Source organism: Polyodon spathula, chromosome 2 (assembly GCF_017654505.1).
Source record: "Polyodon spathula isolate WHYD16114869_AA chromosome 2, ASM1765450v1, whole genome shotgun sequence".
NCBI lineage: Eukaryota > Metazoa > Chordata > Actinopteri > Acipenseriformes > Polyodontidae > Polyodon > Polyodon spathula.
The window spans coordinates 50,911,420-50,930,642 of record NC_054535.1 but is presented as its reverse complement, the minus strand read 5'-3'; the positions used below and the strand labels follow the sequence as shown (position 1 = coordinate 50,930,642).

General features: G+C 40.5%; 1 protein-coding gene across 1 annotated transcript in view; it reads right to left on the bottom strand.

Annotated features, from left to right (window-relative positions):
- LOC121326735 (tyrosine-protein kinase JAK2-like) overlaps positions 1 to 19,223 on the bottom strand; it is a gene marked incomplete at its 3' end in the record, with an annotated part of 87,032 nt that overhangs the window by 24,880 nt on the left and 42,929 nt on the right. Inside the window, exons 3-4 of the mRNA XM_041270172.1 lie at positions 8,277 to 8,400; positions 3,786 to 3,903 (exon numbers count right to left, since the gene is read on the bottom strand). Coding sequence (XP_041126106.1) covers positions 3,786 to 3,903; positions 8,277 to 8,400 — 242 coding nt within the window. The remainder of the gene's footprint in view (positions 1 to 3,785; positions 3,904 to 8,276; positions 8,401 to 19,223) is intronic.

Below are 19,223 nucleotides of genomic sequence, written 5' to 3'. Positions count from 1 at the left end.
ACGTTTTTTGTAAATTAGCAAATAAGTGATACTGCTTGCTTAATACATGAAACTGACATTTAAATGCAGTAAATGTATTAGCAGATTAGAAAAAATATCGTGTTGTGCAATTTATAAAATCATTTCTGAGTCTACTTTGTAAGTAAAAAAACTTATGTAAAAAAAAAAAAAACTGTTTAAGACAATCATTCCTTGACTAAAAATGTAATGTTTTTTGTTTTCTTTTTTTGATTTTAGTGTTGCTAACCTTGGTTGCCATTTAACATATTTATATATTTTTTTTTATTTAAATACTATATATATATATATATATATATATATATATATATATATATATATATATATATATATAGTGCATGTCCAATAAATGATATTTATTGATATTTATTGGACATGCACAATCCATCGATTTCTGAAACTATTAAAACATGAAAATTGACAGATATAGGGGTTCCCAAGTGGCACACCTCTAAACGCACTCCATTCGGAACTGTGTGGTCTTCCGACGCAGTAGTTCTGTAATGGCTTCATGGCAGGCTTGCAGTGGGGGAAAAAAGTGGATTAGCTGACGTCACTCGTTTCGGAGGAAGCGAGTGCTCGTCTTCGTCTCTCACGAATTTATAATTTATAATAAAATATGTTTATAATGATAGAATCAAATGCGCATATATGAGATTATCTATACAATAATGTATTATTATTTTACGCTTCACCTCCAAAAAGCTTTTCATAAATCAAAAAGTAGCCCCTCGCTAAACCGGACATGTTTGTCCAACATAAGGAGTTGTTGGGTTTAAAAACAATACAATAAAATCACATATATTTACAGTTCTTGATGTATTATAAATATTAATCATTGCGCTATAATAACACTAATGTGTTTTGGGTACGCAACACATTACATTATATAAAATATAAATCTACAGTAGGCCTATACAGTACAGTAGTAAAATCAAATGAATACCTAGCACACTTTCTTTTTACTTTAGCCTACTGGTAACAAAAAATTTATCATGCTGCTGCATTGTATACATTGGTGTACAATGTGAATAAAAGATTATTTAAAATTGAAAAGAATGATTTTAGGTTTTTTTATTTTATTTTAATTTATTATAATTTTTTTTATTATTTTTAATGTGACCTACTTAGTAGCATAGACAATTAACACACAATAGATCATGGTCCTATACAGATGCTCAGAATGAGCTGGAGGGGTTAGTGGCGCATGTGTGCAGTCTATTGCTCCCAACATGCTGGGAAAACCAGAAATGTCATAGAAATTTGCTTTCAAGGCTTTTAAGCACACCCTGACTTTAACGAAAATTAGGTACTTGGGTGTTCGCCTCAAAAATGCATTGAGCACAACTGGCAATGCTCAAGACAAAGCAGACTAGGAAATGCCAGCAACAATTACGACTGTTTAAAACGTGCTTTCAAAAGTTCTTAACAAATTGACGCAATTGTAAGTGTCGCAATTGCCGGCAGCTTTGGTACATCTCATTATAATATTTGTGAACCCTCATTTGCACCTCTGTCCCCTTTTGGTGAATTTATGCAGGAACACCCATAATTACATATTCTCCTAAGGTTGAACTGCAAAGAAAAACTGCTGCAGCAAAGCATTCCCTAAAAGGCCGCTAACAGCACTGCGCATGTTTAGTACATTTCACCCTAGACTTAAACCTACCCTAGGCACTGTACAACAAGTCCTTACATTCAAGAGACAACATCTAAGTGACAGCTGCTTTAATTGCTTAATATGGTCACAAGTTGTTCTCTCACTACAAACACATATTATCCTATCACCAAACATCGAACATTACAAACACTGCCATCGAAATTTAGGTTTCTGAAAAAGACCAGAGGTTGGTGGATGACTCAGTATTTTATTTTAAGATGTATGTCTGGGGGAATTGGATGACTCATTTATAACATAGGGACAGCGTAATTTAATTAATAATTATGCAGTATTTGAATGTCCACCCCACATCACAGGCTAGCTGGGATTACAAACCTCCTTGTGATTACCTACTAAACAGTTGAATTCGTTGTATTGTTTGATTATATTATGTATAGGGGAAACAACAGCACAGGTACAAGGCAGCTTTGATTTTTGGTATGTACTGTACATCAAAAACAAATCAGTTTTTCTTAAAACTCATTTTTTTAAAACACAATTATATGCTTCAAATTAGGACATAGAATGTCATCTAATTCCAAGACTATACAACAAACTTCTTACTAATTTAGTATTCTATAAATCTAGTGGTTTAATAGTTATAAGGTATATTAATTTCTTGAAAAAAATATTGGTTTTAGCCTTACCTTACCCTACTGTGGACCAACCAAAGCAATGATATTCTGACGTAGTTGTTCTTAAATAAGGGGGTAAACGAATGTGTACGGTTGACTCCACGAAACTGGTGACTTACAGTATTGCAGTTTCAAGGATATTTTTGTCAAAAACTGGCTAAGAAAAAGCCCAGTTCCCAAATGTTCATGAGACATTTAAGTCTCCCCACTGGCCCTGTGGTTCTGACTGTGGCAACAAAACCATAAAAAATGTACTTCTGTATAAAAGATTTGTATGCAATGGATTTTACACATGTTACAGATCTGTAGGACATCTGCTAAAAGTTTAATTGGGGCTTTTCAAGATGAGTTATAAATGTACACCATATCTGTTTGAAATCGCAAATAAATATCTGAATTGAGATTTACATTGCATATCCGGCACAATGGATCATTGAACACAAAATAACAGAAACCCCAAACGCGTCAAAAGATTTTTCATTTGTTCATAAAACCTGGACACTTTAAAAAATGTAATGTAATTTAGTTCCCGTCTAATTAATTTGGTTTGTGCTGTGACTATGTGGGGGTCCAGTACTTTTCAATGATCCATTACAGTACCCTATGGGAAGCTATTTGCACATCTCACAACAGTAGAGGCTCTAAAACACAGGTACAAATTATTAGTTTTGTCAAGTTTAACTGCCATCACTCAAATTCCACCAGTAGTTTGTCCTGGTTTGTGATACAGATTGTATTATGCACACATTTAAATGTTATCTGCACTACAAACACCCTTTACCAGTAGGATTTTGAAAGGAAAAGCTAATGACTCTTACTCATGGCAGTGAGCAAGGACTCATTAGGGGCTGTAAGTAAATGCACACAAATATTAAACGAAAGGGGCATACCAAGATGTCGTCGCCTTTAATAGCTCAGTCAATCAGGTGTCAGTGCCTTAAAAATAAAAATGCGGCTCTCAATTTAAGACTAAAATTCATGGTCAAGATTGCTTAAATATCCCCAGGTGAGAGGAACAGAGGAGGTACCCTTTTAAAATTGTCTTCTGTGTCTTTTTGTGAACCCAGGCTTTAAATAATGCAACAGAAATTTCTATAAGAACTGTGCAGTAACCAACATCATTTTAAGTTCAGATCCAGGTGAAGACTGTATTCAAAGTGTCAGACTTCCTAATTTAGCTTGTAGAAGGATTCACTTTTGTGATGTTTTGGTTTTTTAGAGGACTGAGGTTCACCGTTATAAAATAGGAACTTGTCACTGGGTTGGTCTCCCAATGTTCACATATCATGCCTTCATCCTTGACAGCATCTTTCTCAAGAAACATGAAATCAACCAGCTGTTGTCTAATTTACTTGGATGATCCCCCCCCCCCCAAATCAACAGCAGTATAAATTAGAATACATTAAAATCAACCTTAAAATGTGCTTATTTTATAGAGATATATAATGGTATAAATGTAGGCCACATCATACCTGGGCAAAAAGGTAACACATTACAGAGTCATCAAAGACAGGAGACTCTGCGCCCCGGGAGAGGCCATAACGATAAGCCCTGCAGCCTCCACTGCTGTACCAGTTAGGGAAATAATACCTGTTGGCAAAGGAAAATATATTATTACTTAAAAAAAAAAAAAAACAGACATGGGGCCAAATCAATAAAAACAGGTCCTGCTTTTAAATGTCTATATATTAGCATCAACTTCCAATTCTTGGCAGAAGAACTAATGTCTCATCTGAGTTCACATTCATATTCATATTCAATTCCACTCAACCCAACCAGTGCTGAAAGTTAAACAGATAATATTTCTGGTATTGCTGCATATGTAGGACCAACTGATCACTTTAAATGCATTTAGGATTCCAAGATATTTATTAACACTGCAGACCTGTATATAGGTATTGGAATGTTATATATTTAAACTATTTGATAGCAGTTTTATCTTTACATAAAATTACTTAGTGCTGTTATCTAGCATCTGTACTGTATAAAAAGGCAGCTCCTAGTACACTATTCATGTCAACTGGTTAAATGTGTCCAGCCCCAACAGCATGCTGACCTTGCAAGAGAGAATAAGCCTCTTAGGACTTTATTTCGCAAACAAGAGCGAATTCAATGCAGCTTTAACAGGTAATCGCTGGTAATCAACCATAGCAGCAGCTACCATTGAGGTCAATTTATTTAATTGTACTCTGTTTAAAACAAGATCAATGACAGGATCAATGAATGGCTTATTTAAAATTCTCTCACATACCACATATGTGTGAAACAAAAGCAGATCTGATCAAAGTAGTTTTTTTCTTTTTGTACCTACTGTACAGCTAGGTCCCTGGGTGTGTGTGTTTGCTTAATAACAGGGCCCATAGTTGAAACACAAGCAGTAAATAGTGCTTATTTGTTTGGTTTGTTATTAATCAGTTCAGCAGTTTTCAACAGTAACAAAATCTGTAACTGAGCAAATAAAAATCACAGTCATCAGTAAAGCATCTGAAATGACTAAAAACCTCCCTATGGATTCTTTGTGACTGTAGCAGGGGCAAATGTAAGGTTGGAAGGGATGGGGTTAATTCTGTCCCTGCCAACAATCACAAGTGTGGCCATTCCCCAGGTAGGCAAATGAGTGCGAACTGGGGAGTGGCCAAAGGAAGAGCAAAATTCTTTGCTTTGCTTTTAAACTTTATAGTGAAGACGAATGCCCAGCCTGTATTTTTTGTGTGAACAGTTTATTTTTATTAAACTGCAGTCTCTAGACACTTCTGACACCACATATGAAAGGATAGCACTGTGGCCCAAGATGTTGCCGGCAGCCACCAGAGACTCAGAGACAGAAGCTGCAGTGAAACACTGGTGTGCACGTTTATTTATCAAAAAAGAAAAAAAATAAAAAATTCCATGTGAATTTCCAAGTTTATATATACATATTGATTTGATTTTTAAAAAGGGTTTTATTTTATGAATCTCAATGTCACAAGAGAAACCTCCTGATGAAAACAAACTTGTTCTGAAAAGGTCATCTTTTCTTTTACATGACTTAAAATCATGCCCTTGTCGTATGGCTTGTAAAGCACCGATGATAGAAGCACATCAGTCAGAACCCCTGTTTTTCCAGGCTGCCCATGATGGCCACCTTTATTGTTGCATCAACTTTGTTTGTTGCTTTAAAATGCAATAATGTATTTTTTTAAAGAGTGATGTGATTGTATTGCAGCACTCTGCATTGTGCTGTAAGATGTCACGTCTACCTTAAGCCTTCCATGCTTAACAGCTGTTGTTTTCCACAGGCCTCACTCCCCAGTACTGCAAACAAGTAACTGAACTGGAATCCATGTACCACAGCAGACTTTGAATTTAGCATGAATTACTGTGTTATGTAAGGACCTAATAAACAGCTTTACAGACTCCTGGTCTTAAGCATCCTCTTTTCTCTATTGATCTTCAGCTATGTATCATGTTGTTTTGTCTATCTTTTCATGTTTTCAAATGTTTTAAACAATTGTTTATATTTTTTAACAAGTTTTTAAACTGGGTTATTTAATTTTAAACGGAAAATACAGCATTGCCTCATTCCTCATAGCATACCCGAGGCAACTGTATATTTCAGAATTATCAGACACAATGTTTTTTTTCTATTTCATAATGACATACCTGCCAGCTCTTAATTGGATTATAACAGTATAGCTACTGTATACCTAATTTCAACCAGAACGGTTGTGAGGAACAAACAGAACAATCAGAACTACTCTAAATGCCTTGTTTAACAACACATCACCTTGTCAGACATGAGCCAACTTATTTATTGTAAAAGCAAATGTAGCAGTTTTATTTTTTTTTATATGGTAAATACTCCATAAATAAAATGGGTAAAAAAAACAGGAAAATTCAAAATAACCTGTTGTAAAATTTGATTTATTTATTTACTTTTATTCTATTTTAAGTACAGTGGTACAGCAACTAACAAAAGACAAACTGATCATTCAAGCCTTTTTTTATTTGTGCACCCACAGGCGTGTGCCATGTGGGTGCATGCATTCACTGCTGAGTGACAAACAGGCGATCAAGGGGTTGAGTTTGATATGCCCCACTGGTGCACAGGTTTTACTTGCATACACACAGGAAAAGCTCATGTGACCCTACCAACAATGGCAGCGCACGGAGGACATGGAATAGGAGTCTGGGAGAACGACCGTGCCTGGTGGTGCCACAACCTTGGACCCAGGTCCAGCGATGAGAGGTCCAGCGACGGTGGGGGGGTCTGGGGGCACTGGTCAAGGGAGCGGCGCCAGACTGGAGGACAGGAGCGGTGGACAGGGTTGTGGTGGAGATGGCCTCCTCGACTCCCCTGCCATCAAAACCCATCGCTTCTCCCCTTCCTCGCTCTCGGGACTGCAGTTCCTCCTCTTCAGGCTGTTGGGACGGTAGCTCCTCCTCCTCCTCAGGCTGTCAGGATTGTAGCTCCTCCTACTTTGGCACTCGGGATGGCAGCTACTCCTCTTAGACCATAGCTCCTCCCCTGGCTCTTTGACATGCAGGCAGCCACTCCTCCTCTGGCCTTTGAAGACGATAATTCCTCCTATTTTAGCTTCTGAGGACGGTAACCTCCCTCTCTGGCTTTTGGAGCTCAAGCTCCTCTCTCTTCCTGGCTTTTCAGCCATGTCTCCTTAGGCTGCCACAGCAGCGCCTCCAGTGGCTGCTGAGTATCACCTGTGGGCTTGTCCTTGCCCCCCCCCCCAAAAAAAAATTCAGGGGTTTCGGGCCTCCAGATGTCCCGACTTACCTCAGCAAAACATATATGTGACAGGCATGTGCCGTGTGGGTGCATGTATTCACTGCTGAGTGACAGGCAGGCGATGAGAACGGAGCTGAGTTTGATACACCCTGCAGACGCACAGGTTTTATTTACATACACACAGGAACAGATCAAGTGATATTACCAGCAATGGTAGTGCATGGAGGACATACAACACATAAAATACTGTACAAGAACTATAAAATAAAAGGTGCTATGCAATCTTTTTTTTTGCATAACTCCAAAAAATGCTAATTCAAAAAGTATACTATTTAAAACATGGTTTCAAAAGTTCTTAAAAAATTGATGCAATTGTGTCACAATTGTCTGCAGCTTTCACACTTCTCACTATAATATTTGAGAGCCCTCATTTGTACAATCTCCCCTCCTATTTCTGAATTTATGCAGGAACGCCCATAATTACATATTCATCTACCCTTGAACCGCAAACAGAAACTGCAGCCACAAAGCATTCCCTAAAAAGTTGCAAATAGCATTGCGTCTGTACAGTACATTTCAGCCAAGACTCGTCTGCAACTGGCTTGTGACTATTGAGACAGGAGCAACACTTAAGTACACCTACCTCAGTGTCTGTTGTTATTATGATATGCTAAAATAAAGTCGTTGAATGTAGTCGGTCTATATCCAGTTGTTTTATTTCTACAACTTGTCATTTAAACCAGAGACAAGTTGCTTTTGCTGTTGTGATAACTATATAGCAAACACTAGTCTCGATTTGTCTTTTGCAACTATTTGCTATACTAAATTTAAATAGGTAGACTGATAGTATCGGACAGCAAGGAAGCAGACAGTCTACATTGACAGACATCCAGAAGGTGTATACTAGAACAGAGATTTTCTTTCGTCAAGTAGAAAAAAGGTAAAAATGAACATTGCATTCATGTATTTTCAGGCGCATTTACTTGGAACACAGATATTAGACATGGTTTGAAAGAGAACATATTGGCAAATCAGGTGAAAGGAAATATCCAATCCATTTTCTAATTAGAATTAAGACACTGTCAGTCCCCGTTAGGACTGCAGGCAGACAACATTGCTCCAACTCCCGTTGTTGGAGGAAGTTACATAAGGGAGTTGCCTTTCCAACATGAAGGAATCGTGCTACAGGGGGAAAAAAAGTTTACACTGATTTTTGTTTTTCCACATTTTCTGAACCCACCTGATTCGAAAGAGCACAGACTCACTGGATGAATTGCCCAAATGGAAAATGTGATTGGGTGGGTACCAAGTCCGGTCACTCTCTCGCATGACGCCAAACATGTTCAGATAAACTGGGGTGATACCTGGGGATGGAAGAGAGAGGAAACGTTACAGCAAAACGATCATATCACTACAGGACTTCTTGTTAACAGTGTTATTTCTTTAGTCAATTGTCCACTTTTCTAATTTGAAGAAAAAAAAACAACCTAACCGACTGTTTGGTAGATATGAAGGGAAACATTAGCCAAAATACTTTAAATAATAATTGCAAAGTTTTTATATTTTGTTTGTTTGTTTGTTTACCCTGTCCTGGAGGTTAACAGTATGTGAATATCCCTCAATAATTACCATCTAATTCTTTCAAAAAGCTGGTACTGTTAATCTACAGGGAATAGGGATGCAACGGGTATGACTTTCCAGAACCAAAACTTGAATAAAATTCCAAACCGAACGATTCCGACAAAGGGTAAAACCAAACTGAAACTGAAACCAACATTTTTGTAAAAGGAAAGAGTTGGCAATCTCAGCAGTAAGCCGACGGCATGTAGATGGTTCAAGTTAACATAAATCACATAGTAACAAGACTTATTTGATTGATTATAACAGCCCTCAGTAGGGATAACGTGGCTTCATGTTTCCCCTCAAACACGTCATGCATAATTTGCAGTATTACTGTCATGGGGCAAGGCACAAGGCAAACACCACGACTGAGACATCTCAAATGTAACCATTTAGTGGACGTAGAGGTAATGCAAAGCAGACAAGATTACACAGTGCTGTGCTGAAGATGCAGTGGTGAGTAAGTTTGGAGAAATGTCATCATGAAATAACAGCTTTATAAATCTGATGTGGGAAATGTAACATTTTTAATAAGTACTGAACATAAAATTAGGTTAACAAGAGAAGGCTTTGGTCAAGCTACGAGAAAGTATGGATATCGGAACGTTTTTAGATAAATTAGTAGACCTATCAAAAAATGTTTCAGATTCTGCTAACGGTGATAACACTATGTAACACAATTTTTGTTCCTGGGTAGTAAGTGTTATTTCCTAATTGCTTATGCCTCAAAAGTATAGAAAATGGCTATTATTCCCCACAAACTTTGCTTTTGTGACCAGGACAGTGATATTCTGAAATATCACTATTTCCAATGAGAAAACAGGAGCTTTTGTGTCTTTTCGTTCACATAAAGTCAGAAAAAAACAACATATGAATCCAAATTAACATGTATTTATACTAAAGTAATACAAAAATGACTACAAAAGATTTAGAAGTGAGTAGTTTTTCGAGATTTACGAGTTTGTGGGGAATAATAGCCATTTTCTATACTTTTGAGGCATAAGCAATTAGGAAATAACACTTACTACCCAGGAACAAAAAAAAAATTATAATTTGTTACACGGTGTAATGTTGGAGACACACCATATGGAACCAACTGCAAAGAAAAGCAGAACAATTTCATGACCAGTGGGAAACACAGTTTCTGATGTCTATGAAGCCAAGCGATTCAGTTTCTAAGCAAGTTGCTGTGTGTGCTATTTGTAAGAAAGAGATTCATTGGATGTATGCAATGAAGCATCATTCTAGCACACATGCTGGTGAAGTTGCAAAGAACTACTATAATGACTTTCAGAGACATAAGATGAAAAAAGAGCAAATGAGCATCCTCTGAACTCACAAGCCTAAAGCCAGAATCATTTTTACGCTGAGCAATCCAGAGCAGAGATGGGCGGGCTACCGATTCCGGAAGACAGAGATCAGCCCTGCTTTTTATCCACTCTGAGTATGCTCGGTGTCCAGCCAGTAGGGTTCACTGTTTTGCGATGAGGAGCGTCAGAGCCAATGTGACGCCGCCTTCGGAGTCGAGCCTCTTTGCACTGCCTGGACACGAACCAACATTGTCCAAGCTGTGTGACTCATCCTGTGCTCCCTGCGGCAGCGCTTTAACTGGATGAGCCACTCTGGAACCACCATTGACCACCATTTCTCCCGATCTAGCCCAAAAGTTACAGGATCCAGTGGTTTGCTCTTTTTGAAAGAGTTTTTTTTACCAAGGTTTGTTTCTGTTAACCTGGAGTGTCAGAAAAGCCAGTTTACAATTTCTGACAGCATTGAAGTGATTGATAAGTTCAGAATGACAATCACCGACATCGTCCTTCACCTTCAAGAGGAATGGAACTCTTTAGTTTTTAGTAAATGTTTGTGTGCCAGGATGAGAGTGTACAGCAAGGATCTGCTCAACTGTAACCGAGTATCTGCACTAGTAATGGTTTAATGTCTTCGGCTGCAAGCAACCTAACTGCTTTGCAAAACAGATTAGCTCATTTTACCTCAAGTGAATTTAACCGGACACAAATACCTCATGTTGCAAATGCGTAACGATGCAAGACTGAAAGCTTACTTCAAATCAGCCTGGTGTTACAGTACAAGACTTCTGGAGTAAGTACCAGTTTGCAGAGAACTACAAGCCCCTGGCTAATATTGCTTTGCTTGTCACTGTTCCCCACAACATTGCTGTGTGAGAGGGCATTCAGTACTCAGCACATTGTGAAAAACAAGCACCGAAACCATCTAACAAGCTCATCTGATGCTTTGCTTAGTTTCACAAAAAACCTGTGAGCCTACAGACTTTCCATTTAAAGAACTGCTGAACTTTTGCAAGTAGCGAGTCAAATCCACACGCAGTCCACTAACACAGTTTTTGGCACTATATTTCATGGGGTTAAAATGAACCATTTAATTACTATAGCTTATAATTTGTTATCATGCACAATGTGCAATGGTTTTTTTTTTCTTTCTATCCAGTATATCGCAATTTTGAAAGTTTTAATCTAGAGACCCATTGTGAAATGTGTACCTTATTTTCTTTCAGGATAGAATTTCTGGGGTGTTAAGTGATCATAGGTTTAAACAGAATGAGTTTTTCTTTTTATCTGTAAAGTGTGTTCTGAAACTAACTCCTTCTGTCCTTTTTACTGTGCAAGTTTTGTGCAAAAAAAGTTTTAGTAAGTTTTAGGTTACTGTTTTTTGTCTGTTTCTTTGCTGCTATATTTCTGTGTGAGCCAGTAATTCTGGGGTTGTTTGCATATTTCTATGCCCTTGTTTACAAGGGTATTGTGGCACCCCGCCCCTTTGTTTATTATTGCATTTATATTATGATTTATATGTATATATATGATGGCGAAAAGCCAATATTATTTGTTTATTAGGTATTGTTTGGCCGGACGAGGGAAATGCTGTCCGCCAGGTTATTGTTTTGTATTGTTAGTTTTAATTCCTTGTGAGAATGCGAGACTGTCACGTATCTTAAAGTAAACCAGTGCAGAACGTGACTGAGGGGTTAACAAGATAATTAATAGCCAGTTAATCCCTCGGTCACCACTATAAGAACCTGCAGCTTTGGCTGCACAGTGAAAGGTGTTTGGGAGTGGAGGACGAGTGAGGGATGAGGAGTGAGGGGTGAGGAGGTAAACAATTGCTATTTGTGTGACTTCAAACCAGCATGACTACTTGTTTGTTGTTATCTTTACTGTTTGGTTGGCCAACGTGCCCTTTTATTTGGTGTAGTTGTGTTTTGTTTTAATATTTTGTTTATTAATTTTAAAAAAGCACTGAGCACCATTGCGCCTCAGTTTCACCCGCCATTACCTGTTTGTTTTGGTTTTGTGTTTCTGGTCTGACGTGACCCCTGCAGCCATATTTATGATTTGTTATGGAATTTTACTATTTAAAAGCATGATTAAATTTAGCTCTGAATTGTGCAGCAAGTGATTGATTGTTTTTTTTTTTTTTTTTTTTTGTCTATTTTACCTGTTGTTAGTGCAATAATAAGTTTTACCTGTTAGTGCAACAATAAAAAAATAAACCTTGCAAGTACATGTTTTATATCGTTAGGTTATTACCATAACCCTGGTTCCCTGAAAAGAGAATGACAACCATTACCGAATGGGAAGAGCCTCTCTGGCCTTTCTGGCCAGAGAACGTCCGTGGCTGCAGCTGCATACTGCATTAGGGCCCGGAACTCTTCCCTCTGCAACACGTGTGACAAGGGTGTTAAGGAGCCTCCCACCATGGCCTGCCCAATGGAGGTTGCTGGGTCCGAGACGTCCGATCTGGATACAGACAAGGACAGCTCGCCTGGGCTAGGGGGTGGGGAACGAGATTGTGGGGGCTGGGGCTGCCTGGTGGTAGGGGGCAGTTTGCCCTGAGATTTCAATAGGGTCTCCGGCATGGTCTGCTGAGCCCTTACAGTCTCTGCCAACTCCACAAAGCGCTGCTCGGCAGAGCTTGGGCGCCTTCGAGGCAACTGTGACAGTGAACGTCTGCGCGGAGAAGGGGAGTGGTGCCTGCGCGGCGACCTCCTGTCCCGTGGTGAGCGTCCCCTCGAGTGGTACCACCTCTGTACCGGTGGTGGGGTAGGGTATGGTGATCCAGACGAGTGTGAGAGCTCCCTGGTCACTGAAGAAGGGGAGGGCCTTGATGACCTCTGCAGAGGCTCTTGGACCAGTGATCTCATTCTCCCCTGTTTGGAGGAGAGAGACTCTACTAGGGATAGGGCTGCTCTCCGTCACTCAGTTCTCCTCGAGAGCTTCCAACATGGAGAGCAGTCCAGCTCACCTGCCAGTGCCTTGGCTGCGTGTTCTGGCCCTAGGCACCTGGTGCAGGATCGATGTTTGTCCTGCCTGGACAGCTTAGCTGAGCACCGGTCACACTGATGGAAGGCAGCTGAAGACGCAGATGACTGCACTGATATGTTTGCAAAAACAAATGATTCACCAGTGCCGAATCAGTCAGTGCCAGGATCGGCGACGAGGCGAGCGCTGTCGGCGCCGAGGTCGATGCCGACATGTAGCACGGTCGGAGCCGGGCTCTAGACGGCCTCTGGTGCTGATTCAATCGCCGTGGTCGCCGAGGGCAAGTGCAGCTGCGCTAGGAAAGCCTGAGGATTGAGACAGGTGCTAGGCCCGAGCTGTTTTTTTTTTTTTTTTTTTTTTTTTTTTGGTCACTGTGGCCGATTAAATAGGCATAGAGGATGATGCCGCGAGCCCGCAGGGTCTCCTTACAGCACCACAACAGCTCTCACTGTGTAAAAACTTATCACAAAGACAGCCGGAGTGGGGGATGTCAGATCAGAAACAGGAACCAAGAAATAAACAGAGAGGTGGAGTTTGGTGGAGCTGAGCGAATGGTCTTTAATCAATTAACAGAACAGTAAATAAAAAGATTGTAACAAACCAAAAACACAGGACACGGCACATTCGCCAAAACAAAAGACAAACAAAATGGACTACACAGACAAACACGGTGAGCTTCTATTTAACTACTATTTCTTCTTCTTATTATTACCTCCATCTCCAATCCCATTCTCCACTCACCGAACAAACAATCCCGAGTGGATGAAAACATGCAGCTTTTATACAGCTGTACTGTGACTCGATTGCTAATCAATCATTCAATTGGAGTCGCAGTACAACTGCACGTGAATTAATAAAGTGCAATTCCCCGTGCTCACATATTATTACTTTTTACTTGCACGTGAAGTGCTGTGCAAGCCTCGTGCCTAAATACAAATATACATTTTAAACACTCGTGTTACACAGACCCGTTTATATGTGTACCAATGACTATACATCAACATTAACATACAATATATAACACAAAATACACACAGGGGCAGGCACTTTGCCACACAACTACATGAGGCCTCTAATGGCTGCTCGCTAATCCCTTAAGAGGGGTCGAAATCAGTTCTAGTCAGAAAAAACTGACTCGAGAATAAGCGACAGCACTCTTAGACACGCTCGAAGCGCGATTTTACTGTGGAAAATTAGTTTTTCATTTGCAGATAAAACCAACAAATCAGCCAATTTCGTTTCAAGAAAGCAAAAACAATCTGACCAGAGAGATGAGAGAGAAAATGGCGAGGTGCTACTGTGAGAACGTCCCCCTTCAACAGGAGGTAGGCGGAACTTCCCCGTCACAACAGGGCCCTGATAGAGCAGCTTTTGTATATTTGCTGAGAGATTGACGGTCAGAGAAGCTCTTCCCATTTGGTAATGGTTGCTATTCGAATTGAAAGGGAACTCCAGTTTATTATTATGAGGGCCTTGAATTAAGAGCCATTAGAGAGGGACTGTTGCAATTTAGCTTTATACAGAAATGTTTGAAAACTATTTACATGTGCATATGTTTACATATTCTTTATTTTTCAAACGATTAACAAAGTATATTTAGGAAAAAATTTTGGTGCAGCCACCAGTAAGTGACAGTGGCAGTAGTGGTAGTGGAGGGAACGCATACAAGAGCTCCTGTGGCCAGGGGTTTGCTAGTGCGTCTACTCCCAGGGGACCCCCGTCTCTCTCCATAGAGAACCACAGGGGGCAATGAGTGGACTTGGCTGTGGCGAAGAGGTCGACTTGTACTGTACAAAACCTCTGCCAAATTTGTTTCACAACCTGAGGGTGCAGTCTCCACTCCGAGCTGTCTGGAGCTCCTCTGGACAGGTGGTCTGCTGCTCTGTTGGCCATACCGGGGAGGTGGACCGCAAGTTTCTGTGCGTCGAAGACAGGAGTCTGTGCGACGCATGGTGAAGGCCAGGTTCAGGCCACCAAGGCCAGGCTCAGGTAAACCTAAGGCCTTGGTGGTTTATGTAGGCGACCGTGGTCTTGCTGACCATTTGGACCAACATGTGTTTTGTGAGCTAACTGCTGGCGAAAATTAGATAGAGCTAGGGCTACTGCTTGCAGTTCTTGGGCATTTATATGTGCTTGCTGCCAAGGTCCCTTCCACTGACCTCGTATTACCCTTCCATTCCAGACCGCTCCCCAGCCCAGGTTGCAGGCGTCCATAGTGAGGGGAGCCGAGGGGAGATCCGAGGCACAGATTGCCAAGGAGGAGCCACCATTCCAGTGTCTTCCGGCAGTGTCGATCGTGGACTGGGTGCACCTTGAGCACATTCACCCAAGCTTGAAGCAGGAGCATTCTCAGCAGCCCTAGGGGAAGAATTCCAGCCCCAACAACCTTTGAAACGTTCTGACCTGTAGAACAGCATCCTCTCTGAATTGGGAGAGAGTGACTTCCAACGATCGAATCCTGTCTTCCAACAGTGAGGCAAGCATTCTCACAGTTCAATTTGATCCCCAGAAACACTGTGGACTGAGACGTTACGAAGTTGCACTTTTGTTGATGTATGGAGAGCCTTAACTTCATCACATGATCTATAACCTGTCTGGTGTGCGCCTCGGCGCGTGCTTTGGAACATGCGCAAACTAGCCAATCCTCCAAGTAGTTCAACATCCGAATACCCTGCAGCCTGGGTAGAGCCAGTGCTGTGTCCATGGACTTGAAAAATGTCCGGGGCGCCAGCGAGAGGCCAAACAGCAGAACGCAGAATTTGTATGCGCTGCCTTGAAAGGCGAACCGCAGATATTTTCTGTGCGCGGGATGGATCGGGACATGAAAGTAGGCGTCTTGCAGGTCGATCGATGTGAACCAGTCGCCCGGCTAGACAGACTGGAGGATACGCTGTGTGGTCAACATGTTGAACTTCCTTTGTTTGAGGAACATGTTGAGAACTCTGAGGTTCAGAATAGGTCGGAAACCGCCATCCCTCTTGGGCACTAGGAAGTACCTGGAGTAGAACTCGCTGAGGGCATCACTTGAATTTACTAAGCACACAGTGTGCTTTTGTTGAAGAGTGGCGATGTCCTGTTAAAGGAGAATCACGCACGCTGGTCTGATGGTGGTAGAGAGCACACCCTTGAAGGGTGGAGGGCCCAAGTGGAATTGCAGAGCGTAATCGTGTCTCATAGTCACAGCCTTGCCATGGGTCTTGTCCAGTGGTCAGTCCGGTTATCAGGGGGAAAGGTGGCAGCAGGAGCCCCTCAGTGGCAGCTCCGCAGAGGGGCATTTACACCTCCGCATTAGTGGTGGGGTAGGAGAGGGTGAACCAGGGGTATGGGGGCGCTCCCTCACCACTGTAGTAGGTGGGGTACCGGAGGTCCTTTGAGAAGGGCCCTGGGCTACAACAGATCTTATCCTTCCCTGACCCGAGGAATAGGAATCCGCTGGGGAGAGGGCTGCCTTTCTGTGCCTGGTTCTATTATAAAGCCAGTCGACAGGGGCAGTAGTCCGACTCTCCTGTCAGCATGATCCGGTCCCAAACACCGGACACAGCTAGTGTGCCCATCCTCCCTTGGGAGCTTTGGCACACTGGTCGCACTGTTGAAACCCAGCGGAGGACCCTGTAGAGAGCACTGACATGGCGGCGCAGGTATCTGTGCCGAGCAGTAGGCTTCGGTGCCGATTTCCAGTACAAGGAGAGCGCAAAGCGATCCAAGTGTTGTCTCAGTGAGGTGAGAGAGAAAATGGAGATTTGCTACTGTGAGGATGTCCCTCTTCAGCAGGAGGTGGGAGAGACTTCCTCCTCACAGCAGGGCCCTGATAGGGCAGCTTTTTTATATGTGCTCAGTGATTGACGGGTCAGAGAGGCTCTTCCCATTCGGTACTGTTTGTCATTCCACTTGAAAGGGAACCATGCTGTTGTACCAAGCCTGCAGAGGGCGCATTAACAGGTGACCCAAAGGAAGAGCCAGGGAACCTGCTGCCATCAAGCCCAGAAGTTTCTGGAATGTCACTATCATGAGCACTCTGAGCTGAAAAATCTCGAAACATGCAGCTACTGCACTCTGTCATCCGATAGAACAGACAGCATGGATCTGGAGTCCAAGCACGGTCCTACATAGGAAGCTGCTTTGCTAGTAGAAATAAATAAAACGAAATGGGACAACCCTATCGGATGCCACGCTGTATAGAAAATCTTTGGGAAGTACAATGACCTAATTTAATTCAGATATTTTTATTGTTGTAAATAGTTGTAATTGCTTTAATAAAAAAATAAACTCCCAAAGCCAAACTTTTTAAAAAGTTTTAAAGATAAATCGGTGTTCAACTGTATCAAAAGCCTTGTAAAACTCAAGAAAAATAATGACTTTCTAATATCAAATCCGAATAATCCAAGATGTCTAACACTAATCTAATATTATTTGTAATATGCCTGTTTTACATAGAATCTGATTGTGTTTCAACTATTATTGTATTAAGAGCTATTTTTATTCTTTTTGCAAATATCAAAGCTAAAATTGTACAATCGTTGTTGTGAAGACTTGGATCTCCAATCAAGTAAAAGAACATCTTTTTTGGGTTTAGGTATTAAGGCAATTAATCCCTGATTCAAGGTATGCGGCAGAGATTCTACATTTATACTTTCTGAATATACCTTATATAAAAAAAATAGACAATTGCTTCACAAATATGTTATAAAAGTCAGCGGTAATACCATCATTTTCTTTTGAAAAATGACTTTTTAGCAGCTTTCCGGATCGCATCCCTGTAGTGCCGCAGTGAGAACTGTAAAATAATCCCTCTGGTACGGATGTTCCTCAATTGTTTTTTCCCCAGTCTATGAACAGTGTCAATGACATCGGGTATTTTCATTTTGACATCCGGAAGGAGAGTTTGACAAATCTGAATCACTTCCAATCTTATGTTTTCATTTTTTTTTCATTTCTGACACGCCATAAAGTTTTAAAGTTGTAAAGTAATGCAAAGTTCAACGTGCTTAAACTTTGCTTTTCATTTCCTTGACTTCAGCATATAAAGTCTAGTGTTTTATTTAGGCCTTCAGTTTTTCATATATATTCTAGTCTGTAATCCATATGTTTATTTTATATAGATTACAGACTAATGAAAATTGATGGTTCACCATATATTTAACATATAAAATATATGGATTATACACTAAAATGTTTTAAATATATCCCATATATTTTAAATATATAAAAAAAAAGGGGGGGGGGGGGGGGGGGGGGCATTTTTATATATATGAAAAACATAAGGATCGTACTTTTCTACCATATATTAAAAATATGTTTTTCCATGGGGGGGAGGGGTGCATATTTCCACGTAAATGTTGTAACATCAATAAATGTACCCTGCATAATATTATGAGCATTTATTTTCTGAAGGGGGTGCAAAATTCGTTATATACATCATCATCAGAAAATGCTACCAGAATGCATTTTGCCAATGCAACCTGCCAGTGCTGCTTCAGATTTGGCAAGTCCGTTTTTGTCTGGAGGATGGCTTCTGGTGAGGTTAGACCAGGAAGAGAGACTCAGTACCATGAGGTAAACGCTGCTGCGCATTTTAATAATAAATAAAAAGATTGAACAAAACAAAACCCTTTTGTAAAACAAAAACGGCAAGATGGCCGAAACGGACACAAAACAAGGAATTCAAACAAGCATTGTGCTGAGATAATTAAGCACAAATAACAAGTGCTTTTCTTTTTAGTTCTCATTAACTCATGTTTCTCATTCTTTCGCCCTGAACACCCAACCCTGCGTGAGTAACCTGTTCCACTTTTTATGCAGCTGTGCTGGGACTAGACTGCTTATTAAGTCATTCAATCGAATCCAGGCACAGTCTGCATATGAAATGCTTGGGCAGGGAAGATAAATAACCATTGTATATATATTTTTTAAATAACACACACAAAATAAATCAAATACACATAAGGGCGGGTGTACCTCGCCACACTGTCATATGATACAGATCAGGCACAATGCTTCATGTTGCCAACATCGTCCCAACTTGCAAAGGAAAAGCCTCATATTTTGATCAATCTTTTGTTTTTCTTTTTTTATGTATCAATGCTGGTTTTTCTTATGTGGAATCTAACAAAAGAGAAATAAAGTAAATTTTTTTTTTTTTTTCAATGTCCTCTTTTCCATCAAGTTAAAATGTAATTTATGTAACTTTATGAAAATGTGTCTAAGGCCACTTTGTTAATTGCGCAGACATGACAATAGCAGGGATTATAAAAAATGCATTGTCTGTTTTATAC